This window comes from Lagopus leucura, unplaced genomic scaffold (assembly GCF_019238085.1).
Source record: "Lagopus leucura isolate 7727_CA_CO unplaced genomic scaffold, USGS_WTPT01 Super-Scaffold_100018, whole genome shotgun sequence".
Taxonomy (NCBI): domain Eukaryota; kingdom Metazoa; phylum Chordata; class Aves; order Galliformes; family Phasianidae; genus Lagopus; species Lagopus leucura.
Window position 1 is genome coordinate 44,850 of NW_024962272.1, and position 19,699 is coordinate 64,548.

The following is a 19,699-nucleotide window of genomic DNA, read 5'->3' on the forward strand; positions in this document are numbered from 1 at the left end:
CCTCAGTTACCAGGGTATCCACCTCATTTAGCACAAGCCCCACATTGTCCCCAATCTTCTTTTTGATATTGATATACTTAAATAAGCCCTTCTTGTTGTCCTTGATCTTTCTTATCAGATTTAATTCCAAGTGGGCCTTACAATTCTTTGCTGCACCCTTCAGTGCCCTGACAGCATTCCTTTATTCTTCTCAAGTAGCCAGATCCATTTTCTATGTTCCATAGACTTTCCTCTTCCATTGAATTTTTCCAGGAGCTCTTTGGTCTTCCTTGTGTGTCTCCTGCCACCTTTGCCTGTTTTCTTGCCCTTAGAGATGCACCCCTCTTAAGCTTAGAGGAAGTGGTGCTTAAGTGCCAACCAACTTTCTTGGATCCCTTTACCTTCCACTGCTCTAGCCCATAGAATAGCTCCATGTAGGTCCTTGAAGAGGACAAAGTTGGCTCTCCTGATGTACAGGCTTTCAATCCTACTTATTGTCTTGTTCCTTCTACACAAGATCCTGAACTCCACTATCTTCTGGTTGCTGCATCCAAGTCTGCTCCCAGCTTTCACATCCCCATCTAGTCCTTCCTGGTTTGTAAAAACAGTGTCCAGCAGTGCACCTCTCCTCATTGGCTCTTCTATGTCCAGAAAGTTATCTTCAATGTACTGCAGGAACCTCTTGGACTGTCTGTGCCTAGCAGTGTTGCTTTCCCAGCTAATACTAGAGTTAGTAAACACCTACAGTGATGTCTCATATATTAGCCTGCCTCTAAATTCTTACCTTTTCACTCGTTCATTATTTATCCATAGGTAAAGATGGATACATTCCTGTTGTTTTTTCAGAAGAGCAACTCTACCACCTCACCTTTCATGGCCTTTCTTTCCTGAAAAGTATACACACATCCACGACAATGTTCCAGTCATGCAAGCAAGGTCTCCGTAATCTCAGTAAGATCATGGCCCTGTGACTGAACACTGATCTTCAGCTCTTCCTGTTTATTCCCTACACTGCATGCCTTGGTATAGAGGTATTTTAAAAAAGAAAAGGTGCATAGGATGTACGTTTCCCTAGAAGGATGCATGACAATTGTCCATAGATTTACATACCCTTAAGATGGTTGGCTTCATGTCATGGGAAACAGCTACGGAGCATTTGTCACTGTTCTGGTTGGTCTGGTTTATTCCCCAGTCACTTGCAATGGCATGGGTGTTGCCATTTTAGACACCACACTTAAGTCCTTCAATTTAAAACCAACTGTCCTAAGTTAGCCAGCCTGCTGCCTAAGGTAGCTCTGCCTCTTCTAGACAGGCGGATCTCATCTGTCTGTAACAGGTTGTAATCCTTATAGAAAGTCCAGTTGCCATAAAAAAAACTGCCTTTTAATGGGGAGACACTCACTATAAGCACTTGGCATTTCTTTTTATCACAGAATCACAGAATCACAGAACTGTAGGGGTTGGAAGGAACCTCTAGAGATCATCGAGACCAACCCCCCTGCCAAAGCAGGTTCCCTTAACCAGGTCACACAGGTAGGCGTCCAGGCGAGACTTGAATATCTCCAGAGAAGGAGACTCCACAACACCCCTGGGCAGCCTGTTCCAGTGCTCCGTCACCTCACTGTAAAGAAGTTCTTGCGCACATTTGTGTGGAACTTCCTATGCTGCAGCTTGTGTCCATTTCCCCTTGTCCTGTCTCCACAAAAAGAGACTGGCCTCACCACTATGGCCCCCACACCTCAGATATTTATAAACCTGGATTAGATCCCCTCTCAGTCGTCTTTTCTCAAGGCTAAATAGACCCAGTTCACTCAGCCTTTCTTCATAGGAGAGATGCTCCAGGCCCTTCACCATTTTTGTGGCCCTCCGCTGGACTCTTTCCAAGAGATCCCTGTCTTTTTTGTACTGGGGAGCCCAGAACTGGACACCGTACTCCGGATGAGGCCTGACCAGTGCAGAGTAGAGGGGGAGGATCACCTCCCTCGACCTGCTGGCCACGCTCTTTCTAATGCACCCCAGGATGCCATTGGCCTTTTTGGCCACAAGGGCACACTGCTGGCTCATGGCCAACCTGTCATCCACCAGGACACTCAGGTCTCTCTCTGCAGAGCTCCTCTCCAGCAGCTCATCCCCCAGCCTGTACTGGTGCATGCAATTATTCCTCCCCAGATGCAAGACTCTACACTTGCTTTTGTTGAACCTCATCCAGTCTCTTACTGCCCAGCTCTCCAGCCTGTCCAGGTCTCGCTGAATGGCAGCACAGCCTTCAGGCATGTCAGCCAATCCTCCCAACTTCATATCATCAGCAAACTTGCTGAGGGTGGCCACTATCCCCTCATCAAGGTCATTGATGAAGATGTTGAACAAGACCGGACCCAGCACAGACCCCTGGGGGACACCACTGGTTACAGGTCTCCAGCCAGACTCTGTACCACCAACGACGACCCTCTGTGCTCTGCCAGTCAGCCAGTTCTCAACCCACCTCACTGTCCACTCGTCCACTGCAAGCAGCCAGTATGATTTCTACTTGCAGACCTTGTTCATGAGTGTCTATATATGCAAGAGCTTCATATCTGCTTTTGGTAGTAAAGCAGGAAGGTGAGGACTGAAGTGGAGCCTTGCTTTTGTGCATCATCAGGAACTAAAGTGTCTCCTTCTCAGTATTATCCACTACTGGTGTATGATTATTAAACATGCTATCTTTCTCTCTCTCAGCACCTCTAATGCTGTGCAGCCTTTTAACTGCTTTCCTCAACTCAGCCACTTGTCACAAAAGATTATCCACTTACATACACCTCGGGCAAGTACTTACCTTAACACAAGAAGAAGGTTCAAAGCACTGGGTGCAACCAACTGCCTGAACCAAGGTCTCCTTTCTCACCAATTCTGGCTGGCTGGACATATCTGACATAGAATTGTAGAATCATAGAATCACAGAATCGTAGAATCACAGAATGGCTTGGGTTGGAAGGAACTTCAAGCACCACCAAGTTCCAATCCCCTGCCACAGGCAGGGTTACCAATTGCTATGTCAAGTACTAGATCAGACCATCCAAAGACCCATCTAATCTGTGCAAAAACTTCACTGGGCAGCCTGTGCCAGCACCTCACCATTCTCTCAGTAAAAATCTTCCCTCTGACATCTAAACTAAATCTCCTCCTTTAATTTAAAACCATTTCCTCTTCTCCTATCACTATTTACCCAAGTAAAAAAGTTTATTTCCCTCATGTTTATAAGCTCCCTTTAAATACTGGAAGGCCACTAGTCTTCCCACTGCCTTCTCTCTTCCAGCTTGAACAAGTTCAGTTTCTTCAACCTGTCTTAACAGGAGAGGTGCTCTAGCCCTTGGATCATCTTCGTGGCCCTCCTCTGGACTCTCCCCAAAAGCTCCACATCTTTCCAGAGCTGAGGGTCCCAGATCTGGACAAAATACTCCAGCTGGGCCTCATGAGGGCAGAACAGAGGTGGACAATCATCTTCCTCATCCTGCTGGCCACCCGTCTTCTGCCAGAACCCAGAATACCATTGGCTGCCTGGGCTACAAGTGCACACTGTTGGCTCATCAACCAGCACCCCAAAATCCTTCTGAGCAGGACTACTCTCAAGGATTTCTTCTCCCAGTTTGTATACATATCTGGGATTACCTCAACCCAAGTGCAAAACCCCTCTGAAGATTTTCCTGTAGGGGCACTGGTTTTAGTCCTCAGGAGAGTACCCACCTCAGTAACAAGAGAGATCAGGAATGCTTCTCTGGATATGAACCTGCAAGCAAGGTACAGAGCCCTGTTAGCACGCACCAAGTGCTGCAAAAACTGCTGCCTCATGGTCTCACTGTCATGCCATTCCGTGTTTGCCTGTCCTAGTTGCTCATGCTCTCTAGGGACTGCCTTTGTATGTGTGGGGGTGGCGACTGCTGGTCCTGGCCCTGCTCACACCTTGTCAGCCACTCTCTCTTAAGAGGGCTGAACCCCACTGTTCTGGCAGCTCCAGGAGCCTCTCTCCTCACCCTGGGGTCTCCACAATTTCAAGATCCCTCTCACACCATAATGCTCTACTCTCTGCAAAATTCACTGGCATCTCCTCAGAGCTGATCACTACCTGGAACTGATTGTCCTCATATAAGCTGTTGCTGTTTCTGAGATATGTAAGAACTGTGCACATGAGAGATGATGTGTCATAACCATTACCATCACAGCCTCAGATCACAAAATCTTCTATAAATGTTTAAATCAATTCTGTTCCAGGAACAAGCCTAATACTTCATTGTACCTTGGTGAAACACTCACAAAACAAGAATTACCTATCAGTTGTAAACAAAAAACAAAAAAAAAAGCTGAATTACAGCCAATAGAAGGCTTGAGACATTAGACCAGGTATGTCCAACTCACTGTCCATAGGCCACAGCCACATGCGGCCCCAGCCCAACATGCCTCCCTAATGTCACTCAAAACAGAATAAAAAAACAATAAAATGGTGGATGAAGGAAGACTGTTCAGTGAAAAAATAGGCATATTAATACTTTTTTGTCAAGATAAATATTATAGTACTACACTCAACTTGTAAGAAAAATGGGTCAGTTTTCAAAAATTACAATTTGAAAATATATCATGTACAAAAACATGCTGCCAATTTTGATGCATCTTAAGGAATGTTTTGTAAAGACAAATAGTGGAACTGAAAGAAGTCTGTCACTTCAACAATTTTTTTTATTTTTTTAAAGTAACAGTGTAGACTCTGTTATAAAAGCTAGTCATGTGTTAGCAAATCTGACTGCACACAAAAAAAAATATCAAAACCATTCACTGACGGTTTTGCACTGATGCAAAGGATAGAAAGCATGGCAGATACAATTTGTCCTGATAAAAATAATGGACTTTTGTAAAATCAATTTGTCTCACCAGACTATAGCCAGACAAACTAAAGAAACAGGAAAATCCATCAGAAGAAATTTGGAGAGTAAAGACACTAATTTCAAATTTTACACTATGGCAGCCAATGAAATGATGCTACTGATATAGCTTAACTAACCATTTTTATTAGAACTATTGTTAACTAATATAATGGCACTGAAGAAATGGCCATGCAAAAAAAAAAAAATAATAATAATAAATATCTTGATTTGTATGAAGTAGTAAAAGTTACATTAACGTGATTTTCCTTAACCTTTGTCGACATATCTGGTATAGCTATTGATGGCATCCCAGAAATGGTTAATAAAAAGGAGATCATGATGGTGGCTCTGCCCTGCCAAGTGGGCCAGCCCAGCCCCAGGCATGTACTCACGGTTCAGCAGCAACCAAATATTAGTGTGTGACTGGCATTGTCTGGGCTGAAACCAGGGCAGAGGGTGTAGTACACAAGGAACAGTGTATAGCAACTCAAGTTATGGCAAATAATTTTATGCATTTTGATACACTGGCTAAACACAGCCCTACGAACAGTGAAAAATATGCAGCACTTTCCATTTTGTTAAAACATTTTGAGAGTAGGGGTAAGATTGCTGAATAAAATCCACTTTTTGTAAATTTCCAACTCCATTTCCATTTGACATAATCACATTACATGCACAATTTCAAATGGAAGGTACAGAGCTGCAATCTGATACTCGACTCAAAAATTTGATCACGCCTCTTTACTAGACTTCCATAGAACTATCAAAAACATTCCTCACTTTATAATCACACCTTATTCACATCAGCACTTCTGGTAGTACATACATTTGTGAACAATTATTCTCAGGAATGAAAACCAGGAAAATCGTATGTCTTGCACTTCATTCACAATAACCGCATACAACATCCCAGGCTTGGGACAGAGTGGCTGGAAACTTGTATAGAGGAAAAGAATACGGAGATGTTAGTTGACAGTTGGCTGAATATGAACCAGCAGTGTGCCAAGGTGGCCAAGAAGACCAATGGCATCCTGGCTTATAGTCAGCAGGAGCAGGGAGATGTACCTCTGTGCCCAGCACTGGTGAGGCCATACTTTGAGTACCGTGCTCAGTTTTGGGCCCCTCTCTAACCAGACAGACACTGAGGCCCTGGAACACATCAGAGAAGAACAATGAAGTTGGTGAGGGATTTGGAGCACAAGTCTTACAAGGAGCAACTGAATAAACTGGTATTGTTTAGTCTGGAGAAGAGAAGGCTCAGGGGAGAACTTATTGTTCTCCACAACTGCTTGACAGGAGGTTGTGCTAGGGTGGGACTAAGGCCTCTTCTCCCAGATGGATAGTGACAGGAAAAGAGGTAATGGCTTCAAGTTACACCAAGAGAGGTTTAGTTTAGATATTAGGAAGAATTTCATCTCAGAGAGAGCGGAAGCCCCTTGGAACAGGCTGCCCAGGAAGTGGTGGAGTCATCATCTCTGGAGGTTTTCAAAAAAAGGGACAGCCAGCAGAGCGAGGAAGGTAATTGCCCCTCTCTGTTCTATCCTCTTGAGGCTCTACCTGCAGTACTGTGTCCGGGGACTGAGCCCTCAGGACAAGAACATGAAGCTATTGAATCAGGAATAGAGGAGTACCATGAAGACGACCAAACAGGCTGAGGGAGATGGTCTCTTCAGTCTGGAAAAAAGAAGGCTCAGTGAATACTTCACTGTGGCCTTGCCTTCCAATACTTAAAAGGAGCCTATAAATGAGGAGGGAGACCAAAATCTTACACACTCGTACAGTGATAGGACAAGGGGAAACAGCTAAACTAAAAGAGGAGATTTAGAGTGGATGTTAGGGGGATATTTTTTAAAAGGGTGGTGAGGCACTGGTACAGGCTTCCAGAGAGGCTGCGGATGTCCCATCCCTGGAGGTGTTCAAGGCCAGCTTGGATCTTTACTGTCAAGGTGCAAACTTATTTTTTGTTACCTCCCAGATTCCAGGTGAGAACCAAGCTGTTTAAAAAACTGAGATCTTCCAGAAGCTCCAAGAACTGAACATGCACCACTCATGTCAGTAGAGTCTATATGTCTGTATGTCTACAAGGGCTTCTCCAAAAGTAATGCAACCTATTTTATTATGCTGGCCCAAGATGTCAGAGGTGGATGTTGGTGTTACGGCAGCAGAAGTGAGCCCTCCTGCCAATATTCCTTACATTTTGTTGCTGTGCAACAGATGGCTGCAGAGGGGCAGTCTGACAGAATGGTGTCGTATGATGTGGAAGAGTGTATGAAGCAAAGGTATGTCATTGAATTCCTCCATGTGGAAAAAAAAATGCACCCATTGACAGACACTGAATTCCTCCATGTGGAACAAGAAAATGGCACCCGTTGACAGACATTCATAGATGCCCACTGACTCTTATGGGGATGTGAGCACAGTGAGGCAGAGGTGGTGCATCTCAGGAGTGGTGACAGCAACAATAACCCATCTCTACCAGTCTAGATTTTTACAAGTCATGGAGGCTCTCACTCATTGCTGTTGAAAATGCAGGTAATGGTGGCGACGACGTTGAAAAACAGTGAAAAACATTAGCTCAGAACGTGCTCTATCAAACAGAGCTATCGCGCTCTTTGTATCGGCTCCAATTTCTGTGGAAACAAAGGAGGCATCACTTTCGGAGCCACCCGCGAACATACGCACACGGCGCTTTCAGGGAACGCCCGCTCGTACCCACACAGTTTTGCTGTACCGTTTCGCACGCGACCTGCAGACACCCCGCGCTCTCACCGGAGGGCACCGCGGGGCTGCGGATCGGGCACGGTAACCCAGCCACACCGCGCGGATCTGAGCTCGCAGACCACCTCTGACGGCGGCGCTCGGCGAGACGCCCGCCTGACCGCATCGCCACAGCGACCGCGTTCCGGTGCTCTCCCTTTCTTCCCCCCCCCCGCCCAACAACAGGGAGCCACGAGAGCAGACGCGCAGCACTACGCGGGGTAACAGGCACCGACCCTCCTGCCACTCCCGCGCGCCGCTGCCGGCCGATCGCCCCGTCGGTGCGGAGTGGTGCGCCGCGCCTCGCGGAAAGCTCCGCCCACTGACCGCGGGGGCGGGCGCTGAGCGGCGGTATCGCTGCCGCCCGCTAGCTATTGCCGGAAGTGGTGCGCGGCCTCGCTTCCGGTGAGCTATCGAACGGCCGGGGGCGGCGATCGGCGATTCCCGCAGCCAGAATGGCGCTGTGGCTCCCGCGGTACCGGGACGGCAGCGCCGCGGTGGAAGAAGACGAGCAGCGGGAGCTGTCTCCGGGCTCCCGACAGCGCCTGCAGGTACGCACCGAGCTGCCGGCGTCGCACACCGCCGCAGCCCATGGTGGCGCAATTCCCCGGCCGTCGCGGGGCGCTTTAGCGCCGCCGGCCCCGCCGCCCCGCCCGGCTCTGGCCTCTCGGGGGAGGCGGCCGCGAAGGCGGGGGGGGGGGGGGGGGACGCGCCGTGGGGCGGGGCGGGCGGGAGCGCCTGGGGCCGGAGCGACCCGGTGGAGGGTGGAGGCTGGCGGCCGGCGCTGCCCGCGGGTAACAGTTTCACGTCTGGTAAGCGGCGCGGGGAGAGCCGCTCCGGAGCGATGCTCTCGTCAGTGTCTGAACGCCAGGTGTGTGGCCTGTGTGCTTTTCTGCAAGCCGGCCTCCATAAGTTCACTGCCGTGAGTTCTATGCGTTCGTGTGTCATCAGCCTACATCACACGTAGCAGCCGTTACCGAGTCCTCCAAACAGCGAGGTTTTCATCTCTGAGAAGGGAAACGCTCCAGAGAGTTGGCACAGAACTTTGAGGCAGAAGAGACTCCCCCCATGTATGCTTTCAGTTTGCGTTGGCCTTCTTGTCTCTGAGTCAGACATTTTCATAGCACAGGCTTTATGAGGTAGCCCCCGAGAGCTGAGGGATGAATATGTGTGGAGAGGGGTGGGAAGGCACAGTGGGGGTGTACTCCCAGCACTCCTGGATTTCTGAGCAGAAACTTGCAGCACACATCTGGAAGCAATGTAAGTGCTGGTGCTGAAGAGGTCATTCCCTCCTAGCTGTGAGTCAGTGTCTTTGATAGATTTGATCAAAAAGAGTATGCTTGCATTGGGCCTCTGCCACTTCATAACTTGCATTGTTTTCGGTTGTCAGTTCAAAGAAGGATGTTGGACATCTGTTGAACTACTCCACATTGGAATGCAGGCAGTTACTTTACTGTTGTTATCTTACATCACAAAACTGATACTTCTAAGAAGTGTGTGTTCAAAGTATTTATCCAAGGGTTCTCTTAGTTGTCTGTTGCTAGCATTCCAGCCAGAGGGAGATCACAGGAGAACCTTTCAACTGTGTCAGAAATAGTCTTCAGATTGTATAAATATTACTGATAGCAGTACTCGATTCAAGATTTTGCTAATACACTTATAAAATTAATATAGCTGGAGGAAGAAAAGTCATCCTAAAATCCCACCTGTACTAAGCCACACTTAATCACTCCTGCAGATAGAATGCTGCTTCTGAGATGCCTTCCAGATCAGCCTTATCTTTAGCATTTAAGCCTGTCTGCTCCTATACAATTTGTGAACTTGTTGGTTTTCCCTCCATAAAGAGCACGTCTGATTTTCCTCACAGACCTATAGCCAAGAGATCGAATTAGCCTGCCAAAAAGAGAAAGAGTTCGTGAAGCACTCTGTAGAATGCACATGGAATCTTGCAGAAGCCCAGCAAAAACTTGGTAGCTTAGCACTGCATAATGCAGAATCCTACGATCAAGAACATGCTCAATCAAAGACTGAAGTTGCAGAGCTGAGATGGAGAGAGGAGGAGTGGCGAAGAAAAGAAGAAGCACTAAACCAAGGGGAAAGACAGGACCTATGGAACACAGATCTTGTTAGTAAGGAGGTATTTAATAAGGTATGGCCTATTTCATTGTGCATCAAAACACACATTACCCTCATTTTTCATCACACTTGTTAGTTTTTAGTGCAAAATCACAAGGCGTGTTAAATGTTTTCTTGTTTACTTTTATTTTGCCTCATGGAAGGGAGTAAGCTGCACTCATGCTACGCATCTAAATGACATTTCCTTACCAGAAGTGGAGATCAGAACTTGTGTGGTCATAAAGTACATATATTACCAAACTGGGTCAAACAATTGCTTCTTCACACCAAGAGTCTGCTTCTCTGCAAGATTCTCAAATGTAAAACAGTTTGCTTTTAATACTGACAACTGCAATATAGGTTATTTAGCAAAAACTCTTTTCAAGTAGAATATCTGCTTTGCTTTCACAACTTAATTTGAAATAAGAACATCTAGCATATCTCATAATTTCACTGATTTAGCTGCGTCAGGGTTGCAGGGTACGTTATTCTTGTGCAAAAATCATTGTGTGCCTTCCTGAGTACTGACTTTTCTCTGAACTTCTTTTTGGCTAGTGAACTATGATGAAACTTTCCAAGTCTGTTATTAGGCAATATGCTTGTTTTAAAGAAAATTTTCTCAAGCATGTGATGTGACTCTTAAATTAGAATCTTCCTTTAGAGGGTAACATGATGACATGTAATAGTCCTGTATATTGCAAAAAGGTATGGAGATTTGTAGTAGTTACAGTCTTTGTCTTCCTCAGAGTTTTATTAATCAGAAAAGAAAAGAAACAGAAGATGAAGATGCAGCTGAGTCATTTATGAAAAAACATGAACAAAAGATTAGACACTTTGGTAAGTGCACTTTTTCCAACTTTTCCGGTTCAAATCTCTACGAACTTCTTGAAGGTTTACTCATTAAGGAACAGAACAGGTGCTAACAAATGGAACACCTGACTAGCAGACTGTCTAGCCTTATTTTATCAGACACATAATCATTTCAAAGTGAAATAAGGTGTAAACTGCTTGTTAACGCCTGTGATCAGTAGGACCATTAACTAAAAACTAAGCCTAAGGTCTTAAAACCAAAGTCTAAGTAACTTTTCTTTTTTTTTTTTTTTGCTGTTCATTGGAGAAGTTAGGGATATACATGGAAACATAAGTCCTGTATAGAAGTGAGCTTAGGATTGTCTGAAGCTGTCTCCTTTTAAGAAGTGGCTTTCTGGTGGTTATTAAGTGTCAGAGGGAATGATTGTTAAAGGTAAACACCTGTAAACATGCTGTGTGTATGTGCACAGTTTTGTTAAAATTGTATTTATCTATCCACTAGGTCTCACTTTAGTTCCATTGTAGTTGTTGAACCTCTAAGCAGAGCTCATTTTGTAATCTGAAACTGTGGTGGTCCTGCTAAGTACTTCCCATTTTTTGTTGCAGGCTGTTTACAGACAATTATGTAGTATAGCCATATGTCAAGTTTCAGAACAATCAAGAATTGGACTGAGTTGGCAAAATATACCTGGTTGTATGAGCTGAGTTTTACAAGATTGGCTTCTAGGGATCTCCAGTTCAGGCATGATACTGCCATGGGTATGTGAATAGTAGCAGTGGCCATATGCACATCTGGACTGCTAAGTGTACTGATGACATAATCAGAAGATGTCTTCTCTGCTATGAATTTCAGCAGAACAAACTGGCTCCATTGTGTTTCCTAGGCAAAGTTACTTTGTCTAAATTCAGATTAAGCAATTATAGAAACAGCCTTCCTACAGAACATGGGGTTTTTTTTACTTTAATTCAAAGTCATGCTGTTTTAATTCAAAATAATTACGTTCCTAGGAAAAAGTATGTTACTTCCTTCATTCTGTGCTTGCTGCTGCCAAGGGGTAGCATAGACTTCACTAGCCATATAATCTAAGTCCCTTTTCTGAATCCTGCTCTGCCTTTAATGTAATAAAGAATTTATGTAGAACATCACTGCTGCTGAGAAAGCCAAAAGAAATATCCATCATTGGTTTCTCTTAGATATTAATTTATCAGAATTAAGATTAGTTTAGGTCATATTTAGCAGAGTTATAATTATATGCTGACAGATGAGTATAAACTTCTATATGTGGTACTGCTTGGCAGCAAGTTATTTGACTGGTAGCGATATATGAAGAACAGCTGTATAATAAATGAATATATAGATGTTATAATTAAGAGATATACAAGAAAGTTAGTCTAAACAGGTTATCACGCTAAAGAAGAATAAATGGAAGGCTTACTTTTGTCCTGGGCTTGCTGAGAAGACTCTAAGAGGAGCAATCTCCAGAAGAGACCCTTTGCCACTGGTAATCAGCTCTTAAATAGGTCTAGGAGAGGTGGTGCAAGGCTCCACCCCTTCCAGTGGCACATGAGAATTGCCTTCACCTGTTCTCCATGGCTGACTCATTGCTTGCCTCAGGTGATCAATCAGAGATTCAGGCTGTGATTCAGCAGTTCCCAGACAACAGCATGAAGTTGCATCTGGGGAGGCTCAAGATGGGAATTGGTTCTTTGACCAAAAGCATACTCAGGAACAGATTCCCCAAGGCAGTGGTCCGAGTCTCAAGCTGCCAGAGTTCAAGAAGCCTTTGGGTAGCACTCTCAGACATAAGGTCTGAATTTTGAGTAGTCCTGCTTGTACCAAGGGCTGGACTTAATGATCTTTGGGGATGCAACTGTGATTCTCTACAGGGGTATAAATGCAAGTAGCTTACTTGAGACTTACTGCAAGCTTGATTTCAGAAAAGCCAAATTCTAACTCTTCAGGGAGTTAGTCAACAAAACCCCCTAGGAATCTGTCCTTAAGGACAAGGGAGCAGAGCAGACATGGCAGGTGTTTAAGCAAGCTTTCTTTAGGCCACAAGAGCTGTCAATCCCCAGGTGTAGCAAGTCAGGAAAGGAAGGCAAGAGACAGGTGTGGCTGAACTGAGACCTGGTGGTCAAACTGGAGAGCAAGAAGAAAATGCATAGGCAGCGAAAACAGGGACAGCTAACCTGGGGGGAGTATAGGGATGCTGCTGGGCGTTGTACGGGTGGAATCAGGAAGGCCAAGGCCCAACTGGAACTGGACTTGTCAAGGGACGCAAAGAAGGATAAGAAAGGTTATATAGGTACATCAGCCAGAAAAGGGAAGTCCAGGAGGGCGTGCACTCCCTAGTGAGCAACAAAAGCAGGCTAGTAACAACAGGCAAAGAGAAAGCTGACGTACTGAATAACTTTGCTTAATAATAAGTTTTCACTAGTGTGTGCTCTACACATAGCACTTGTGTGGATGGTTCAGTAGGTGGCAACTGTGGGAGTGATGCCCCTCCTACTGTACATGAAGATCAATTTCATGACCAACTGAGAAGCGTGAACATCCGTAACTATATGGGTCTTGTTAAGATGTTTCACAGAGTCCTGAGATAATTTACTGACAGTCACCAAGCCTGTCTCTCAATGATGTTTGATAAGTCATGGCCGTTAGGTGAAGACTGCAGTGTCTGCAAAGAACTGTATGTTGTATTCATTTTTAAGAAAGGTAGAACAGATGACCCAGAGAACTACCAACCTGTTAGCCTCAGCTCATTGCTGGGAAAAATGATGGAACAGGTCCTTCTGGAAGCTATGCTAAGGCATGTGGCAGAGAGGGAAGTGATAAGAGACAGCCAGCATGGCTTCACCAAGGGCACGTTATGCCTGATAAACTTCACTACTTTTTATGATGGTGTAGCTGCATTAATAGATGTGGAGCCATTGCTGTCATCTGTGTGGACTTCAGTAAGGCCTTTGACAACGTTCCCCATAACATCCTTCTCCAAACTGGAAAGATATGATGGATGGATTGTTCAGTGGTCAAGTAACTGATTGTGAGATCATACCCACAGTATGTGGGTATGACCACAGAGTAGTGATCAATACCTTAATGTAATGATGGGAGACCAGTAACAAGTGGTGTCCTTCAGGGATCAGTATTGGGACTGGTGATCTTTAATATCTTCATCAATTACATCAACAGTGGGATTGAGTGCGCTGTCAGAAAGTTTGCAGGTGATACCAAGCTGTGTGGTGCAGTCAGTGTGCTCAAGGGATGGCATGTCATTCAGAGAGACCTAGACAGGCTCAAGCAATGGACTCAGGTGAACCTCATGAGGTTTAACAAATCCAGATGCAAGGTGCTGCACCTGTGTCATGGTAATGCTCACAGTCTCTACGAGTTGTGGGATATAAGGGTAGAGCATGAGTGGCCAAGCTGGAGTTGAGCCAGTAAGGTGCCTTCACATCTTAGAAAGCCAACTGTATTCTGAGTTGCACCAAAAGAAGTGTGCCCAGCAGGTTGAGGGAAGTGATTCTGCTCCTCTGCTCTGGTGAGACCTTAACCTGGAGTACTGCATCCAGATGTGGAACCTTCAGTACAGGAGAGACATAGACCTGTTGGAGTGCACCCAGAAAAAAGCCAGAGAAATGATCCAAGGGATGGAATGCCTCCCATATGGGGACAGGTTAAGATAGCTGGAGCTGTTCTGTATGGAGAAGAAAAGGCTCGGAGGTGATTTGTTAGAAGCCTTTCAGTATCTAAAAAGGAGATGTAAGAAAGAGGCAGACTCTGTAGCAGGGTTTGTGGTGATAGGACAAGGGGAAATGCTTTCAAACTAAAAGAGGGGACATTTAGATTGGACATAAGAAGTTTTTTAAAATAGGGTGGTGAGCAGTGGAACAGGTTGCCCAGAGATGCTGTGGAAGACTCATCCCTGGAGACATTAAAGGCCAGGCTGGCCAGCCTCTGAGCAACCTGATCTAGATTTAGATGTCCCCATTCATTGCAGGGGAGTTGGACTTGATAACCTTCTAGGGTCCCTTCCAATTCAAAAGATTGTTTGATTTGCTGCATTGTATCACGTATCCATTTCAAGTATCTCAACCTATGTTTCTCTAATTAGGTATGATGAGAAGATGGGATGATAGTCAAAGGTTTCTGTCTGACCACCCATATCTTGTAAGTGAAGAAACATCTAAGTATCTCATGTTATGGTGCTTTCATCTAGAAGCTGAACAGGTATGAAGATCTTTAAATTGTTTGAAAGTATACAGTTTCCCACTTGCACTTTGGAAGTCGTCCAACTTCATTAGCTGTTCAAGTGTTCCCCTCTTGCTTACTCTAACTGGAGGAAAAAGCTACGTAAAATGTTGTTGTATTAGGTCTAGTTTCAGTGAAGTAACAGTCCCCTTACTTGTGTGGCTCTCAGTTCTTATCTCTTTAGATAATGAAATAAATTAATGGTGAACTGTATAAACATAGTTACAGGAAATGTATTTAAATTGTAACTTTTAACCTTTTTTTCTTTTTTTTTTCCCCCAGAAAAGAGCTCTGATGGAACAAGTAGCACACCAAGCAGTAGTAATGCAGTTTATTATTGAAATTGCCAAAAACTGCAATGTGGATCCAAGAGGCTGTTTTCGTCTATTTTTCCAAAAAGCCAAAGTAAGTGACTGTATAATGATAGTAGAAACTCTTAACATTTTACAAGGAACCAGTATTTTAGAGTAGTTTTTTTCCTAGCTGCAAGATGCTAAGTATTTTATTCACTTAGTAGTATGGGGACGTGTTTTATTAGTAGTTCTTCATAGATATTTTGCTGTAATTCCTATCTTAAAAATGCAGAAGAAATGTAGAAAGACTCAAACTGGTTTGCTGTTGACTGTATTCAGTTATTCATGTCTGATGGGTCTTAATACCACATTAATAGGAGCTCAGTCAAATCCTTTAAGAAGTTCTGCAGACTGAGTCAACTTGTGCATTTCTCTTGGCCAGAATTTTAGAACAGGCCACATTTCTCTCAAGTTAATAAAAGAAGGGCTAAAATGAGATTTCTTTTTACACGTCTTTAGATGAATAAATGACTTTGCTTTTGTGTTTAAGTGCTACAGTTAGTCTTAGTGAAAATTTAGATATGATTTTTTTTTTTTTTTTTGGCTGACATTCATTACTTTTTCAGTAAACAAAAGGTTTGCAATTCATAAGATAATCTGTTTGAAATGAGGATACTTCATTTTTTCTTTTTGCAGACAGGAGAAGGCTATTTTGAGGCATTTAAAAGTGAACTTGAGGCATTCAAGACAAGAGTAAGAATCTGGTCGCAATCAGATAGCTTTCAGGCTATCTTACTATATAATCCCACTATCAATCCTAGTCTTGTAGAACAGCTGACATCTTTGTCACAGGTAAGTTTATTACTTCTAGAAATGAACTTAACCAAATTGGGATTAATTCCTATGTTGAGAAGTTGTACCTTTCTGCAATTAAAGAGAATTATTCCTAGAATAGAGCACTCAAGATATAACTTCCAGTATTATCAATATACAAGGCATATATATACTCTTTTCACCTGTTAGAACTTGTCTGGAGGAGGATCAGGGGAGACCTTATAGCTCTCTACAACTATATGAAAGGAGGTTGTGGCTAGGTGGAGGTCAGCCTCTTCTTCTGCGTAACTATAGGACTAGAGGCAATGGCCTCAAGTTGCACCAGGGTAGGTTCAGGTTGGGCATTAGAAGAAGTGGAGAAGTGTTGGTGGTAGGTGGATGGCTGGACTAGATGATCTTGGAGGTCTTTTCCAATCTTGGTGATCCTGTGATTCTGCATCAGGAGAAGGTGAAAAGCAAATGTTCAGCACCTTTCTATTTTTGTTGAAAAAGAAATGCTGCCTCATAAAGCTGATGCAATGATAGAATTGTATTCACACCTTACCACAAGCAGGGGAAGAGGCTTTTAGGTTAAAATAATCAATGCAATTCATAGGATCCTTCAGCTAAGTGAAGCCTGAAGATCGCCTGTTGTCACAGAAGAAAGCTTAAGGTTGCTTACATGTTTTGTTAGACTACTAGTGATGGCCATATCCTGGAATGAAGAAGCAACTGAAAAGATCTTCGAAAATCAGATATTAGAGAAGGAGATATAGTTGAAACTACTTAGCTTTAGTTTTAATTTGATTAAAGTACTTTTCAGACAAGCTCCATAGTTAAATTCTAGTTAATGTACAGTCTACAGTGCTAGAAATACACCAAACACAATCTGTGCTAACTTAAATTTAAAAAAAAGAAAAAAGGCACTTTAACACAGTGCAGTAGTATTGGGTAATGAATTTTTGTAAGCTTATTTTATTAGTATTGCATGTTTGTCTCATCTTAAGGTAGGCAATATGAAGAGTCTCTCTTCAAGCTAGAAGTTCTCCTTTCTCCCTGCGGTTGTGGAGAATTAAGCTGTCGATTTTTCATCTGTTGCAGAACACAGGTGATCTACAAGGTTCCATAAATACAAATGTCTGCAGTTTAAACTCTGTGATACAAAGAGATGAAGAAGAATCCAAAATGATGGACACAGTATAGCATTGTTAAGACTGAGGCCAAGTACCTTTTTTTTTTTCTTAACAAAGGAAAGAACATGGCTATTTTCTTGACACTTATTTTTCTGGGTACTGCACTTTATTTTTGGTGTCAGATTTGTTGTTGTTTTTTGTTGGGGGGTGGGTTGAGTGGGGGGGTGGGAAATTCAGAAAAACTTGTAATATTGTTTGAAAAATGTGCTGCTAGGTTTTTGGTTGTCCTTGAAGAGCAGGGTTCTCATATTGCTGAATGTGAAACTGGATGTGTTTTCTGCTACTAACCTTGCCTTTCATAACGTTAGAAATCAAAGTATGATAAAAGAATCTGCACAAATACAATGTTTACAAGAAGCAGTAGATTCTTGTTAGAATCTGCTATTGTCTTATTACAGATGTGGATGTCTTACTCTGAATTGGAGATCACAACTGTATTTACGCTACCTTGTTCACATTATAAGCTCTCAAATTCGGTTATCACTAATAGCAATAAATCAATATCTGGTATCAGTATTTCATATCTGGATGGATTAGGTTAAAACACTGGGTTTCTACCTCTACAAAGGGGATTTAAATGTCACATTGTGCTTCATTAAAACTTGGTTTTGTCCTAAAACATAATCAACACTTGTCTATGTATGAGTGCCAAGCTGTATGCCCTCAGGTTCTGATTCTCATTTTTCTAAACAAACTTAAACTATTTTTTTAAAGCCAAGGCTCTGCATGGAGAGAAATATTTGATGAAGGGACAGGGGGAACTTGGGTGCAAGGGCTAGGAAAATATATAGGTTGCTCCGAAAGTAATGCCTCATACTTACTTCTGTGGAAACTGCAATAGATAAAAGAGCATAATAACGCTATTTGAAAGAACACATTCTTAGCCACAAAATAGCTATTGGAACACTATTTTTTCAACACAGTCTCCACCATGTACTTCGTATTTTCACTAGCCTGCACGTAGTCCTTTTAAAAATTAGTACCATTGAAGGTGACTCACAGTTACCATAGCTGAAAAGTGCCTCTCACTGCCTCGCTGTATTTGCATTCATGGTTTGAGCTCCATAAATGTTTAGCAAGTGTTGATGAATATCAGTGGGTGCAGCTTTTTTCTTTTTCTTTTTTTTTCTTTTTTTTTCTTTTCTTTTTTTTTTTTTTTTTTTATTTTTTTTTTTTTTGTGGAGGAATTCAGTGACACACCTTTGCTTCATATGCACTTCCATGTCAGATGCCATTCTGTCAGACTGCCCCTCTGCTGCCGTTTGTCACACAGCAACAAAACGTAATGGAATACTGGTGGGGAGGTTCAACTTCTATTGTCATACCTCCACCAACATAATAAGTGCAACATAATAAAGTAGTAGGCATTACTTTCAGAGCAGTCTTCATATTTAAAGCTATGTCATGATAACATCTTTCAGAGTTTCAGAGGTAATTCATATGGTACTAAAGTGAGTTAACAAAATGGTCAGCTTAAGCAGTTAAAGTGAAAATTTATTAAATGGTTTGTTTTAGGAGCTAGAAATCTAAACCCTGTTTTAAGATGTCCCACAGAACCTCTGCAGTCAAGAATCCTATCCTGCTTTACTACTGCTTTAGCAGTTCTACATATAAAAATCTATACTGTAGTTCAAATATGCCAATGAAAATAGCTTACATTTCAAACAGTGCTATAGGTTTCCAGGTACTTTAACAGTATTGATTTAATTGTAAGGTTGGGAAAGTATCTAGACTCCTAGTAGCTTTGCCAGTATACTTACAGTTGATTCAGACAGATTCAGGCTAAAGCTATTCTGAGACTTGTTTGCAGCTATGGGCTGAAAATAGAGCAAGTCTTAAGTTTACAGTATATATTACATTATTAGTGTAATTGCAGTGGCAGAAACGAGAACTTCAGCTCAACTGGCAGTACCTTTTCCTGTACCTAGTGTTTGTTCCCTACCAGTTTCTTTGCTGACAAACTGAGGATAAAGGAGATCTGTCACAGATGGAAATTATATATAAAGCATATTAATTTGACAGTTGCTCCAGAGTAGAAAAAGTGAACACTGCCTCCTAAGTTAATAATTAAGGGAAACTAGCAGCTTCAGATTGTTCCTTAACTAAATTCTTGCTACATACATGTGTTATAAGGACAATGTATAGTGCACAGTGATTTGTAATTGCTACTATTAGCAGTAGAGCCACATTTATTTACCAACCTGTGATACACTGAAAGTTATTTTTGTTATGTGTAATCAAAATTTCTTGACTTGTGGGGGGAAGGTCTCAAACCATATGGAGGGCAAGAAAGCAAGCATGGTTTCTTTTTGTAGAAATAAGCAGAAATGTAATGAGAAGGTTTTACAAACTCTACAGCACCCATCTTCTTCGAGACTTGCTCAGTATTGACAATAGTAAAGCTGTACATGAATACGCAGACCAAGGTATGACAGCTCTGCAGTTAATAAGTCAATGCAAAAGGAGACAGACCTGCATTAGCAAGACAAGGCGGCTACCTCAGACATTGCTTAGACTGAGTTGTTTCATCCTCAGGTTTTGCTTACCCTTCTTGAAACTCAGACTGGTGAACATTAAAAAAAAAATCCACTGAAG

At 43.0% G+C, this 19,699-nt stretch overlaps 1 protein-coding gene and 1 long non-coding RNA gene across 3 annotated transcripts; one reads left to right on the forward strand and one right to left on the reverse strand.

The window, feature by feature from the left end:
- The first annotated feature begins 8,024 nt into the window (after positions 1-8,024).
- CDC37L1 (cell division cycle 37 like 1) lies at positions 8,025-17,191 on the forward strand. Of its 2 annotated transcripts, XM_042877508.1 has the most exons (7): positions 8,025-8,179; positions 9,496-9,777; positions 10,490-10,580; positions 14,669-14,784; positions 15,088-15,210; positions 15,795-15,950; positions 17,013-17,191. In XM_042877508.1, exons 1-7 carry the CDS (start codon positions 8,084-8,086, stop codon positions 17,112-17,114), a joined length of 966 nt encoding a protein of 321 aa, XP_042733442.1. In that variant the 5' UTR covers positions 8,025-8,083; the 3' UTR covers positions 17,115-17,191. The 2 variants fall into 2 exon arrangements, with proteins under 2 accessions (XP_042733442.1, XP_042733440.1); XM_042877506.1 differs by having other exon boundaries at positions 15,795-17,191.
- LOC122183516 lies at positions 15,123-18,251 on the reverse strand. Its single transcript, XR_006180274.1, has 2 exons — positions 16,472-18,251; positions 15,123-16,365 (listed from the first exon to the last, which is right to left on the reverse strand). It is a non-coding gene; the product is annotated as an uncharacterized LOC122183516 (long non-coding RNA).
- Positions 18,252-19,699: the final 1,448 nt, after the last annotated feature.

What these genes read in the sequence shown, in the direction of transcription:
- CDC37L1 (XM_042877506.1), top strand. Translation starts at nt 8,084, where the DNA reads ATGGCGCTGTGGCTCCCGCGGTACCGGGACGGCAGCGCCGCGGTGGAA. An exon ending in GCTCCCGACAGCGCCTGCAG is followed by an intron (nt 8,180 to 9,495) that starts GTACGCACCGAG and finishes TTTTCCTCACAG; the next exon opens with ACCTATAGCCAAGAGATCGA. An exon ending in TTCATCTAGAAGCTGAACAG is followed by an intron (nt 14,785 to 15,087) that starts GTATGAAGATCT and finishes TTTTTCCCCCAG; the next exon opens with AAAAGAGCTCTGATGGAACA.